The following is a 14611-nucleotide window of genomic DNA, read 5'->3' as shown; positions in this document are numbered from 1 at the left end:
ATTTATTTATTTATTTATTTATTTATTTGTTTATTTGTTTATTTGTTTGTTTGTTTGTAATATGGAGGGCATAAGACATCTTAATATGAGACACTGCCCATCTCAAGGACTGTATTTTTTATGTTATGAATTAAAGTGAGCTGTAAGTGTAGCAGAGGAGTATTCTATCAGCATAAACCTTATAACGTTTTCTTAACAGAAAAGATTGAATGATAAGAAAATTAGCAGATAAAAGCATGATAAGATAAGATAGGCTGTATCTTACACATTGAATCTGAAACATTTTATGACCTTAATTAAGTATTTTGTGCCACCATTAATTTGTGCACTCAAATAACCGATGGAGCACAGTATAAAATTATTATAGTTACATAATAAGACATGCTGGAGCAAGCAGTATTTTATAAGCTGATAAAGAGGGTGGAATCCAAATTAGTCAAATTAGACCAGATTTTTAATGTGACATTACACCTAGAACTATTTATGCAGCAATATACTGACAAAATACACTGATCAGGCACTGACGGAGGTATTGACTCCACTAGATGGTGTGCTGTGGTATCTGGTACCAAGATGTTAGCAGCACTCCTGTAAGTCCTGTAAGGTGGGGGCCTCCATGGATCAGACTTGTTTGTCCAGCACATCCCACAGATTCTCAAATGGATTGAGATCTGGGGAATTTGGAGGCCAAGTCAACACATCAAACTTGTTGTTGTGGTCATCAAACCATTCCTGCACCATTTTTGCTTTGTGGCATGGCGCATTATCCTGCTGAATGAGGCCACAACCATCAGGGAATACCTTTTCTATGAAAGGGTTTACATGGCCTGCAACACTGCTTAGGTAGGTGGTACGTGACAAAGTAACATCCACATGGATGGCAGGACCCAAGGTTTCCCAGCAGAACATTGTCCAAAGCATGACACTGCCTCTGCCGGCTTGCCTTCTTCCCATAGTGCATCCTGGTGCCATGCGCTTGCCCATTTTTCCTGCTTCTAACACATCAATTTTGAGGACAAAATGTTCACTTGCTGCCTAATATATCCCACCCACTAACAGGTGCCATGATGAGGAGATCATCAGTATTATTCACTTCACCTCTCACTGGTCATAATGTTATGGCTGATCGTTAGATGATTATTTTAATGTTTTAAACTTTCTTATATTCATATTAGTCTTGTTTGTTTTTTTGTGTCGTTATTGTCTTTTTTATTTATTTCTAAACTGTTTCTTGCTTTGATGATGCATCATATGATATTCAACAGAAAATAAAATAAAATACTCTATGGACTATTTTCTACCCCCAATTCTTGTCAGGATGAACGTCAACCATTTGTCTTTAAAAGCAGTTGACTTGAAACCCCATATCAGAAACCTAATTTATGCAACTGGAGCATTCAACTACTTAAAATATCAGATAGCTCCAAATACGTAATGCAATTCGACAAGTCACTTTATTAGGAACACCTGTACACCTGCTCACTGCTCTTATCCAACCATGTGGCAGCAACACAATGCATAAAATCATACGGATAATCGTTCAGTTAATTCACATCAAACATCAGAACTGGGAAAAAAGTGTGACTTGGATCAGTCTCTAGAGATTACACAGAATGGTGTGGAATAAAACAAACAAATAAAATAAACATCCTGTGAGTGGACAGTCTGCAAGCTGAGATCAGAGGAGATAGGCCAGACTGGTATGAGCTGACAGGAAGTCTATAGTAACTGATATAATCATTCTTTACAGCCGTAAAGTGTCTCACCTTGAGATGAATGGGTAACAGCAAGAGAAGACTATATCAGGTTCTACTCCTGTCAGCCAAGATCAAGCATCTAAAGCTACCACAGGCAAAGACTTGGACACCATTATTTGTCAGGTTTCGATGAGTCTGTGGCAATGACAGCTTCGGATTTCTGTTCCTGTCTGTGAGGAGTTGAACATAATGTGTTTTTCTTCTGCTGAAGCTCATCCACCTCGAGGTTCGATGTTTTGTGCATGCTGAGATGCTTTTCTGCTCACAGTAATAAACACTGATTATTTGAATGACTATATTCTTCTTGGAAGCACAAACCAAGCTGCCCATTTTCCTCTGAGCTCACTCATCAACTAGGTGTTTCCACCCACAGAACTGTTACTCCTTCAGTGTTTTTTGTTTTTCACGCCATTCTGTGTAACCTCCCAAAAATCCCAAGAGATTTCTGAAACTCTCAAAACCCAAAGCCCATCTGGTACCAATACCCATGCCACGATCCAAGTCACAGTGACCACAATTTTTCTTCATTCTGATGTTTGTTATGAACATGAGCTGAAACTCTAGACCAGTTTCTGCATGAGTTATATGCAGTGCGTTTCTGCTACATGATTAGTTGATTAGATAAATTCACAAATATGCAAGTTTGCAAGTAGCCAGTGAGTGTATACTGCATGTTTGTGTAAAATTGAATGTAAATATATAGGTGTGTTATTGTTATTCTTTCATATCTCCTCATTCTGTCCCTGTCTAGCAATAAGTTTTAAAAAAAAATGGAAACTAGTCATTGAAGACAACATTTGACTCATTTACCAACAAACAAAAACCAACTCAGATCGTCTAATAGGGCCAAGAGCGCCATTAGCACATGACTCAGAACCCACATTACTCATTCAACCTTTACAGAGCATAGCATGGAACAGAGAAGAATTGAACCCTTGTTCCAGGTACGAGTGCTGTCATTCAATACGAGACACACCAAGTCTCGTCTGAGTGCAAACTAAACACTACACAGTACAGGAAGAGCATGGATGTGTTTTCATTGATTTATGATTTACAGAAAGCTGGGTTCAGAACACAAGTCTCAATGAAAAGGCAATGTATGTGCTCACAATAACAAAACCCTGATTCTAATATTGATAATCAAGCCTCTCAATTTTCCCTGGAAGAGATCAATAAGGTCTGTGTCTGTCTGTATGTCTGTCTAAACATATATCTATACCTATTCATTTACCCTGTTGTCAATAGGTATTGTATTCCACAACTATACCAGACCTCAAAGATCTATGAAACATCATGCAGGAAGCACATTTCCTTTACAATAAAGGCAGGTCTCTTTAACTATTGATGAGGGTGTAAGTGGTCCACTTTAGAACCTGCTATCCTCCTTCTCTCTTGTGAAGCTATGAGAGGCAATGCAGTGATGTCCCTGCCCTTCTTTTGACCCATCTGAGCACTGCGTCCTTCAGCAAGACACACATTCCTGCATGGCTGAAGACTTAAGCTGCTATAAGCTATCCACTCTACGTTTCATTCATTCTGTGATATAAAACAGAAAGTTTCACTTTTGTTGTTCATATTCTAATCATGAAAGAGTGAGTGTGTGAATTAATGGAAAAGAAGAGAAGAAATCCTTAAAGACCCTTCAGCCTGAAAAAAGGTATGTTCCGGTAAATATGTATATCTATACATACAGTTACTGATATGAATAGGAAACACATGACGGGGAAAGAAAAACAGGTCAGAAATTGGTGCATGGCACAGAGTAAATACATTTACATGTACTAAATTTAAAATAAGGAATAAATCATGGTGGAGTCTGATGTAACACTTATGCTGCCTCCTGTTAACACTTACATTATTAATCAGCTACAGTAATTCCCTCACCAGACGCTAATAAACCAAACCAGCTCTGACACTGGAGACTCCTTCCATCAATGTTCAATAATCATATAGAAAGCTTCCTGTTTCAATGATTATACATTTTTTACTTTAATGATTATGCTTGTTTTTATCTGCGGATTATTAGCTTCAGATGATATGGACGTCCCTGTGAATGAGTTAAAACTGTCTGAGGAAATCAAATGCTACCACAGCATGGTTGAATGCAGGAATTTGATTGGTCAGAAGGTGTTATTAGTGTATAGCAGCACAGGTAGTTCTAGCTTTAACATAAACCACAGGTTCACACTCCCTTTCTAATATGTCATTGTTTCTATAGTAACAGCTTATACACAGGGATTAGTATGGCAGATGCTCAGCATAATGTAAGACAAAGAATAAATGGATTGATGGAAAGAGTCTTGGTTGTGAGCGCTTTGTAACAGTCAAGGTGCTTTCCGAAGTTAATCAGCACAGAGAGAGAGAGAGAGAGAGAGAGGGAAGGAGAGAGAGAGAGAGAGAGAGAGAGAGAGGGAAGGAGAGAGAGAGAGAGAGAGAGAGAGAGGAGGGAGGGAGAGAGAGAGAGAGAGAGAGAGAGAGAGGGAAGGAGGGAGGGAGAGAGAGAGAGAGAGAGAGAAAGAAAGAAAGAAAGACACTGGTAAGAGAAAAGCTACAGTACAGTTATAATGTAGCTGCAAGCTTGTTAGTTAAGGCATTGGACTACTGCTGGGCCCTTAATCCTCTCAACTGCTCAGCTGTATGAATGTAGAATGAAAAGTCCTATCACTTCTGTAAAGGTGTCTGCCAAATGCTGTAAATGTAAATGGACGTTCAGCAACATTAAATCTTCCTATAAACGTTAAAATGTGTGGCATTAGTCCCCTCTGAAGTGCATTATTTTCATATTCCAACCAATTAGTTTCAAATATTTAACCGCAGCGTGGTATAATCCATACAAACTTTACTGTCAGGTGTATTCTCCTGGAGCATTCTAAACAATAAATCCTGCTTCCACGTCCTGTATTTAGCTGCATTAAAGGCAGACACGCCATATGTCTTTATATACAACCTCAACATCATTAGCATTTCGAAGCACATTGGTTTGCTTTTACAGACCACTTAGTTGCAGGGTTGAAAGGGATTTCATCCCAGCTCTGGATTTGTGACGGTAGCCATGAATTTAGAGTTGCTCTTACTCTGCATGGTTGTGATGGAGGGATCGGGGAACAGCGGGATGAGGAGGAGGTAGATGAGGTAGACGAAGGAGAGCCAGTTGAACCTGAAGAAGCATGCTACAGAGAGATGGGACACACACACACACACAAAACCAGACATATGGTTATAAAAAGTCTTACAAAACCTGTAAATGCAATACATACAAAATGAGAGACAAATGAATGAAAATAACTGTCTTTTTTATGCTGTAGTATGTTCCTAGTCTAGATTGAATCCACTAAATATCAATGCATATTAGCATGAAAATAATCTCATACCTTTACCAGACTTAAACCCAATCAGACACATAACGGAGACATTGGAGTGAAGTATTAGACCGTGTAAGTAGAATGCTGATCATCCCTTTAGTACAGTTCCATGGAGTTGTAAAATCTGTACTAAGCCTTATTGACATTTTTCTGGCAGCTCATGGTGGCTCAACACTACATTAAGACACTTTATCTAGGGCTTTCGGTTTCTTCGACACCTTTTTGGACAGAGCAAGGAGCTATATGTTGTACTGGGTGACTTACATTCTCATCCAAATCCATCTTGCAAAAAGATTTGAAGCAGGATTTTTTATACACTAAGAATAAAATGATCCAGATTTTAGGCATTAAGGAATTTCTCTCATGCTTTGCCCAGTAATTAAACTGATGATGTACAGGACAGTGGTCATGCTATAAGAGATGACAATTTACAGTATCCCCAGAGACGAATAATACAATGCATTTAAACTTTTCTGCCATGGGAACAGTAGTGACACACTCATTATTATTTTTCTCATTATTATATTTTTAGATCATTTTAGACACTGACATTTTATGCAGCACTGTGGAACTGCTTCCCAGATATGTGCAGCAGCCTGGGAAAACCTGGTGAACTTTTGGACAATTTTTACTACAACCACAAGTAAAGTTCCAGCATTTTTAAAGTCTGGTTAAGCAATTAAAAGAAAAAAAGATTTTTATTCTGACTGTGTCTCACGAGCATCATGGACATTTTGAAAGCTGGTTTTCTGATTAGAAACTGAACTGGCTATCTGGCAACATGCTCAAATCATGATATTCAGTTTGTGAAAATTTCACACTTAGTTCACACATGAGGTCAGACATACAATATTTTGCCAAAAGTTTTGGGACACCCCTCCAAATCATAGAATTGTTTTTCAGGGGTTGGGCTTGGCTCCAGTGAAAGGAACTCTTAATGCTTCAGCATACCAAGACATTTTGGACAATTTCATGCTCCCAACTTTGTGGGAACAGTTTCAGGATGACCCCTCCCTGTTCCAACATGACTGCACACCAGTGCACAAAGCAAGTCCTGACCTCAACCCGACAGAACACCTTTGGGATGAATTAGAGTGGAGCCAGGCCTTCTCGCACAACATCAGTGTCTGACCTCATAAATGTACTTCTAGAGGAATGGTCAAAAATTCCCATAAACCAACTCCTAAACCTTCCCAGAAGAGTTGAAGCTGTTATAGCTGCAAAGGGGCGGGACAAATCCATATTAAATTCACGTGCATGTAAAGGCAGATGTCCCAAAACTTTTGGCAATATAGTGTATTTGGTGAACTGGCTATTTTTACCAGCATGTTTGTTAATCCGGCTACTTATCTGACATCTAAATTAATAAATTAAAGAATAGCATTTCAAGAAATCCACATTTTTGGTGAAATATATTTATGCTTGAAGTGTCAAAGTATCAAATCAAATTCTGGTCAAAAACTTCACCTCAGCTATAATGAGTGGTTACTTGAGTTATAGTGTAGTACAGCCCTATAGAATAGTAAAGCCTTCCTATCAGATCAATACTAATCTGTCCATATCTCCTCTGCCCTCTCTTCCAGAAAATGTTTGCATCCACAGAAGCGCTACTCAGTGTGCATGAAAAATCCCAGTAGATCAGCAGTTTCGGAAAAACTCGAACCTACCACCAACAATAATGCTACAGTGAAAGATAACAGTTTCCGCCATTCTGATGTTTGTTGTGAAAATGAACTGAAACTCATGATTTTTACTCACTGAACTGCTTCCACATGATTGGAAGCAATCATTGTACAGATGTTCCTATTAAAGTGACTGGTCAGTGTATGCTGTTTACACGCACTCCAATCCTGTTAACTGAATTATTAATATTTATTAATGTGAAAAAGCTTCGGGATACTTATACGACTATCTGAAAAGGTTTGCTGGTGAGTGTGGAAAACCTCCAGGCCTAGCTCCATATTTCAGTGGGTTTTGTGGGTTACGGTAGGTGTCTAAGCATTTACGTTAATGTATTTGAGATGCTGTGTAAATATATTTATATATATAAATATATAAAATGCATTTTCACACACTGAGTCAGTAGAGTTTAATGGAGTGTTTAAATTGCACTGTGAATATATACGGCGTATCAGTGGGCTTTAGTTATTAATGGGCACTCAGAGGTTTAAGTGAAAGCTATAACTTTTTTTTTGTCAACAGAAAAATGCAAAATTAATAAATTCAGCCACAGGAATAAACACTGGCCTGTGCAGAGGATCTCATCTACAAAAAATTTGGGCAGAACCTGTGTCTAATGGCCATGTTGATATCTTTTAAACGTCTCTAAAAGTGAAGGTGAAAATATCAAGACACATCTGGCGTTTCAAGAACTTTCTTGGCTCTCAAGCGTTGCCATCCAGACAGGAACAGCTGGATGATTACTAATCCCAACATTTCCCACAAAGTACTCGTTTGACCGGAACATTTTTACATGGTGGATTTAATAAGCTTGGGTAAAAGTGCAGAAGCGTTCCCGTCATTAATCCATCTTTTCCTTTCAGTGAAGTGAAGGACAATAGCCCTGCTGTCGTTTTTTTTACTTCCTACACTCAGTGCTCACAGGCTGCCAACCAGCTTTGACCAGAGCACACTGTTCAAATAAACTGACTGGGAAGCTCTGATGGAATACAACTGTGCTTACTTCAAGCAGCTCACGCCATTAGTGACTCAACTTGCATCAAATGTGGGTTAAATACGCAATATTATCCATGGCATTTCAATTAAACACAAACTATTAAAGATTTGAGCAGGCTTTCGAAAGTTACATGTTAAATATGACTATATGACTCATTACTATAACACTGTGAGATGAGCTATTATGGGAAAATAGCCAATGATGACGTGGTGTGATGCTGTTACAACCTTGAAATTGATTATTTTCCAATAATAGCACACCGCAAAGACGTTTAATCCTCTTATACCACAACTGTAACATTTTTATTTATTAATGAACGAACGTCATGCTTTGATCAAATTAGAACTCTCTTGGAGTTATTAAAACATAAAAACGCAATTAAGTGTGACCGGTGTGTGTCCTGAAACCTTTCCAACGGAAGATGTTACAAAGGACAGTAAGCCTCCCATGAATGTTGAATGAAAATATCCTTATTCTACACAAATAAACTGAATTGAAATAATGTGATTTCGATTTCAGGTAGCGCCGTGCTATTATTCAAAATTAATCTGTAGCACTGTTGTATAACGGAATATCTATATTTGGCATAATATATGCAAAACTCACATATGACAGCACATGCATGTGTTATGTCATAATATCATAATACTGACTCCAATTAACAAGATGTATAATAATGAAGGGAAGCTAGTTTTGTCATTTAGAACAAACAAACAAAGTACCAACATTAGCTACGATCTACTTGTTGGCCAAATTAGAGTCATTGACTTGAAATGTTTCGTGGCTCATCTCACAGAGCAGGCATTATGGACTGAAAGGCAGTCCACAAAGGCACACAAAGGCAGGTCTGCTTTAGAAGATAACACTAAATTACGCGGCAGCTAACAGCACAAGAAACAATTAAGCTCAATGACTTATATATCACTACAACGACTGTATATCCTGCTAGTAAAGAGAGAGCTTTTTGAGAAGGATGTGGGGTCAGTGTGCAAAGTTACTCGGCAGTGCTGAGATGTGACCTCAATTTGAACTGAACACTATGCTACTTTCTGGCTGATTTTGCTGTTGCTGACATTGTAAAGAATTCCTTGGTCGTGTGTGATGGGAATGATCCTACTTCCCACTTCTGAAATGGTAATTACAAGTATGCTTTGTTGTCAGAATGAATGTGAAATATGGATGACACCAGCTTCATTAATACATATTTTGCCTTTAATTTGTATTTTGACATCATAGCACATATTACTTACTGACAGTACTGGTCAAATACCAGCTATTTTTATCACACTGTCAAAATATGCAACATTGAATATATAAATAAATGAATCTGACCAAAATAAAATAAAATTTCTCCTCTTGAAAACTGAGAATTATCTCCGAGATTCCTAGTTGTATTTACGACTTGAGGGGTCATTCATGTGCACCTGGAAGTGGAAATTCCGATATTCCAACAGCATGTGAAAGCTGCTTTAGTACTCATGATATGATGTGGTCACTGTCGATTGATTCAGTATCATTGTAAAAATAAAAAAAATGGAAGATAAGTTCTGTCAAAATTCTAAGGTGTCTAAAATCTCATCTACAAGCCGTCAACAAGAGGATGGCACAAAAATAAGTTAGTGGCAAAATGCTAGAACGTGCAAATGGACCAAAAAATATCCTTATTACATCAAGCTCACTTGAGTTTCTGTTTACACGACCCTGTTTCTTTGCATAAGCCCAGATGATGCTGATTGATGATGGAAGCAGAACCTAGTCGTTTTTCTTTAATCACAGGTCTATTGTTAGAGGATCTCTGTGGTCAGATCTGACACCGAAAACACATTCAGACACCAGGCGTTATGACCAGCAGAGACCTTTCAGTTCACGTACTGATCTACCGTGTGACGCCACCCGATACAGGTGATAAAATAAAGCCACATGACTTATGAGTCATTTTACACCTGGTTGTTTCTGGCGTTTTGATTATGAAGAATATCCACATAAAGGCAACTTTAAAACAATTCAGTCTAATCATTTAAATCACTTCAAAATTCATCCAGTTATATACTTTACCCGAATGTTATACAAGTGTGAATTAATTTGCTTCTCTAAGCCAAGCCAAACCTAAAGGATAAAATGTACATTGTCCATATGTGTATATTTATCATCTTTTTCTTTATTTCCTAGCTAAAAAATTGTATTTAATTAAGTTATTCTTAATCTTAACCGAGCTATTCAGATCAGATTTGTAATAAAAAATCATTACATTTTTGCAGATATAACTGATCCAAACCTATTAATGAAATTTCTCTGCCAGTCGTAGTACCACAGGTCCAGAAAACCACTCTATCAAAAGTGCCCTGTAGTGTCATTTGAGAACATTTAGGTACTGATGTCCAGCCTTATTTAATGAGCTGAGCTGGTTCTAGTTCGGAAAGAATAAAATAATAAAGAATACAAAAAGCTGTGGTTTTCGTATATGACACTCATGGGCTCGCCTTAACTGTTGGGTTTGATCTGCGGTACGGCAAACTGGCTCAGGAATAATTGATGACTTTTGAGAAGGGAAAAGCCACATCAACCGTTGTGTTTAAAAACACTTACTCTAATGTCCAACCCTACATCCAGGGTGTTGGATCAATCTTAATTACTTTTGACATTGTGCTGCACTGTAAGCCTGCAGTTTGAGGGAGGAACTGAATTTATACATGTTTGATATGTCTGTGGTTGAAATGATTTAGTAGACATATTAAAATACAGATATAGCCTTCAACGTCCATCCTATTCATTTCACTAAAATGTAACAAACGCATCTATTAGCAGTTTGCAAATTTAGCATAAAATGTTACTGCATTTCAGCAATACACATACTCAACAACAACGAGACACAAGCATCAGCCTGATCAGTCATTATTTTATTATCTTTTTACTTTGCACCTCTGTACCTGCCTAAAAGTAAAAACCCAACAGTACAGAGTATTTATCATCTGGACAAGTCTACAAACACATCAATGCTCCTGATTCTCCACAATGCACTCGTCTCCTATAGCCATGTCGAGTTCCTGTCATGTTTTTTCCTGTTACCGCACGTTCCTGTGACTGACCTCTACTTATCCTCACTTTTAAAAAAATCAAATCATCAAATATTAAAGGTGTGTTTACGATAATGGGCAGCCAGTTTTTCTCTCCTCTGATGCCACATTATTAATTCATGCGGTTAAAACGACTTTCCAGCGATTAATGGTAGACGCTCCATGGCTCAGTGAGATTGCTTTCTGAGGAAAAAGAGCAGACTTTCTCAGCTGTCAAACGATACATTATCGGCCTATACAGTTGAGTGGATGTTATCTACCGTAAGCTCTGTGGGTAGGCTGAGAGGATGACTCTTGTGGGGTGTCAATACGTTAATTCACGTCCGTTGCGGTCAACCGTACATCAAATTAAGCCATCGAGTATAGAAATTAAGGGGGCATTATCTTGTTGATTACAGTTAGCATTAAAATGAAGTGCTAGATATTTTATGGGATACAGGAATACGAGTGAATCAGACAGTACACAGGGTCCAGTTCGATAATTGTGCCCGCATTGCACTATTAGCAAAAACATTAGAGATCTCCCATTTGAGCTGACAGCAATCAAGCGCCACTGCCATTAAGACTGCAGTCTGTGTTGAAAAACACTCAGCAAGAAAAAAAAGTTCGTACATACATACGAACATATCAATAGCCTGTGTGTCATCTGAAAGCTGGGCCATATGATCATACAGTGTGTATGGTACGCCATTAGATACAGACACTCATGGTCAATAACATAATATTTTCATATGGCCTTCTGTTGATTCTAGGTGAAATAATTTTGACTAGACTGTACTTATTAATCTTAAATTGTGATGCACATAAACCGGTGAATGAAGAGCACTGCTAACACGTCCAGTGTGTACATAAAGTCCAGCTGGACACACATGACCTTGTACGCAAATTTAATAAATACCTATTACACTGTAACTCCCTTTTGAGTAATTACTGCCATTATTTCCAAGCATGAAGGGTGTGATTTTTTTGTCTTACAGAACCGAAACCTAATTCTAGTTTGAAAGAGAGTCTCATTTTTGGATTATTTGTGGTTCTGTATAGTCACCACCTTGCATAACACTGTCAAATGCTACAGATGACATTAATGCATTATGAACACTGACACTGTTATTAGTATTATTTTTTGCCATCTAACTTTTTGCATTTAAAAACATTAGAATGTATATATATATATATATATATATATATATATATATATATATATATATATATATGCATATATAGATATATATGCATATCTTTTATTGGGATAAGCCATTAAGGATGTTTACGATGTAAATAATTACGATCTCCTCCTTTCCATGGGGTGCTACGGTTATCTTCTGTATCCCATAAAATGTGTCACCAGCAATTATGAACCTCAACTGCCTTAAAATAAAGGTTTACGGTTACACTGTAATCTCCTTCACTACATGGACCTTTCTAGTAAAAGATAAATAGTAGACACAAGTGACAAGGAACAGTGCCTTTTTGTCTGACAATGTTAGGAAATATGAATCTATGTATTGAGCTAAATGATTCAGAGGCTAAAATCTATTTTAACATCACAGGAAGTGTCACATCAACTGCAATTAAGGGACACAGCACTATAATTCAGTTAGTGTGTACAAAGATCCAGCTGGACACACATGAGCACATGAGTGTGGAAGAGTTGCTGCAGGTGTTAATTCAACACTTGTATATAATTCAGTACTGTGCCAGTGTGTAAAATCTGCTGTCACTAAGCCACTAAAACTCAAATCTACAATTTGACAGCTAACACTAACATCACCTTATCGGGCAGCTGGAGGCATCAGAGCAATAGGAGCTCGGTGACTTCTATACGCATTGCCCTGTGCATCACTCTTCACTTTTTTTTAATGTTTGCCTGGTTGTTGTCTACTCACCTGCCGCCAAGCAGAAGGGCAGCAGCAGTCTGAAGATCAGACCACACACCACCTCAGACGCCATCGCCCGGGAGACTTCTCATCCAGCTTGAAATGCAAAAGAGATGAAGTCAGAACAAAACTTGCTGTCGTGCTATTCCGTACAGAACTATCCGTCCCGCACTGTCTCTGCTCCGCTCCCGCATCATGCGCGCACGCGGGAGCCGCACAAGTGCCGCACGCAAATGACCTTAAATAGTCTTCTTCTTATTATTACCGCTTGGATTTTCTCACTTTCGCTTCTTAATTCCAGTCCGCAGATCCAGCTAATCGTGTCCAAGGATTTTGTCACAGGATTTATTATTTATTTATTTATTTATTTTTTTTAATAAATAGAAGGAAAGGAAAAGTAGCCACATTCTGCTCTGTAGGTAAGTTTCATTCTTTTCCCTATTCCTTTTCGGCTCTCCTCATTTCAGGATACTGGATCAAGTTTATCCATCAGCCATATGTCCAAACAGGACAAACCCAAAAGTCACTGCTTGTAGTGTTGAATCTCCCAAAGCCATTGTTTTTCTTTGTCAGAGCATTGAATATCGAGTATAACTGTGCGTATTGACCGGCCCCGGGTTCAAAGCCAAGCGGCGCACTGAACTAGAAGATTTTTTTCCTGCGCACTTCAATCAAAACTCTACAAGGCTGAGAGGGCGCTGTGAGGCGCTGACCAATCAGAGCGCAATAACCACTAACAGGCTCAAACCCATAACCAATAAGCATCGAGGGGAGGCGGAGCTACAGATCTAATCTGAAGGGGCAGTTCATTTGAGCTCATTAAAAAAAAAAAAAGATCCTTCTAGAGAAATGGATGCGTGTCTGGGAGCCAGTGACATTATTGTCCACTTTAGTAGTGTGATTGTTTAGATCCTCTATACAAAACCAGCCAAAACAGAGGAAGCCACTTCACGAAGAATGTAGACAAACAATTATGAGTGATTCAGCTTAGAACATAAGCCAGTACTGTACACTAATGGCCATATGAATCAGTGACCATAATGTCTTCCTGGACTAAAGCATCCACAAGCTACACTTACAGGCTTAAAGAAATGGGATTTGTTTTAACACAATCATAGTTACATTTTCAACAAAAATGACCTATCCAAAACAAAGTCAGTCGACATTAATTTATTTACTTTACCGTAAGCATTTTGGTGTTTTTCTTTCCCCCCCTCATACAAGGTATTGATTCAAGTTATCAAATCAGGCTCTGTGTAATGCAAAGTTTGTTAAATATTCATCCATAATAAATATGATTTATGTTAAGTTGGCTACTAATGGTTTTGATTAGGAAGGAAGAGCTGGTGCTACATTGTGTTGCTTCTACATTATCTTATAACCTACTTAAGGATCACTTTTAGGCATAGAATTACATCACTACTGTTTTTCTAAAAAGCAATTAGCCTACTGTATCTAACCTCTTTGTAGCTTTTAGTGGCTAACAACTTCCTCACAACTATGAATAGCTACAGTGACATACCGTAGCCTGCTTTCTGTAATTCGGTTTCATAAATATCTTAAAAGTTGGCTATGAATCAGGAGCATATTGGTTTTATCCAGGTTGACGCTAAACAGATCGACGTAAATGGATATCGGTCCTACGGCCAACTCGGGAAATTATGAGCAAAAAAGATAATAAAACATGCAACAAGTGATATTTTCCATATAGTTATTCTGCAAAACAGAATTTCAGAAATTCACTTTTCACTAATGGAGATAGCAACACTGAAAAAAAAGAAGTACGCACTACACTACATGACTTAATAACCATCTGTCTTTTTTTTTTGTTAAAAAGACACTTTTCTGCATGGTGATGGATGAC

At 38.1% G+C, this 14611-nt stretch overlaps 1 protein-coding gene across 3 annotated transcripts in view; it reads right to left on the bottom strand.

The window, feature by feature from the left end:
* LOC131371021 (piezo-type mechanosensitive ion channel component 2) overlaps window positions 1–13398 on the bottom strand; it is a 74198-nt gene extending 60800 nt beyond the window's left edge. For all 3 annotated transcript variants that reach the window (XM_058418721.1, XM_058418723.1, XM_058418722.1), the window contains exons 1-2: window positions 12757–13398; window positions 4832–4927 (exon numbers count right to left, since the gene is read on the bottom strand). In XM_058418721.1, coding sequence (XP_058274704.1) covers window positions 4832–4927; window positions 12757–12820 — 160 coding nt within the window. In that variant the 5' untranslated portion in view covers window positions 12821–13398. The remainder of the gene's footprint in view (window positions 1–4831; window positions 4928–12756) is intronic.
* Window positions 13399–14611: the final 1213 nt, after the last annotated feature.

This window comes from Hemibagrus wyckioides, linkage group LG20, assembly GCF_019097595.1.
Source record: "Hemibagrus wyckioides isolate EC202008001 linkage group LG20, SWU_Hwy_1.0, whole genome shotgun sequence".
Taxonomy (NCBI): domain Eukaryota; kingdom Metazoa; phylum Chordata; class Actinopteri; order Siluriformes; family Bagridae; genus Hemibagrus; species Hemibagrus wyckioides.
Note: the sequence above shows the minus strand (reverse complement) of the source record. Positions and strands in the feature narration are given on the sequence as shown.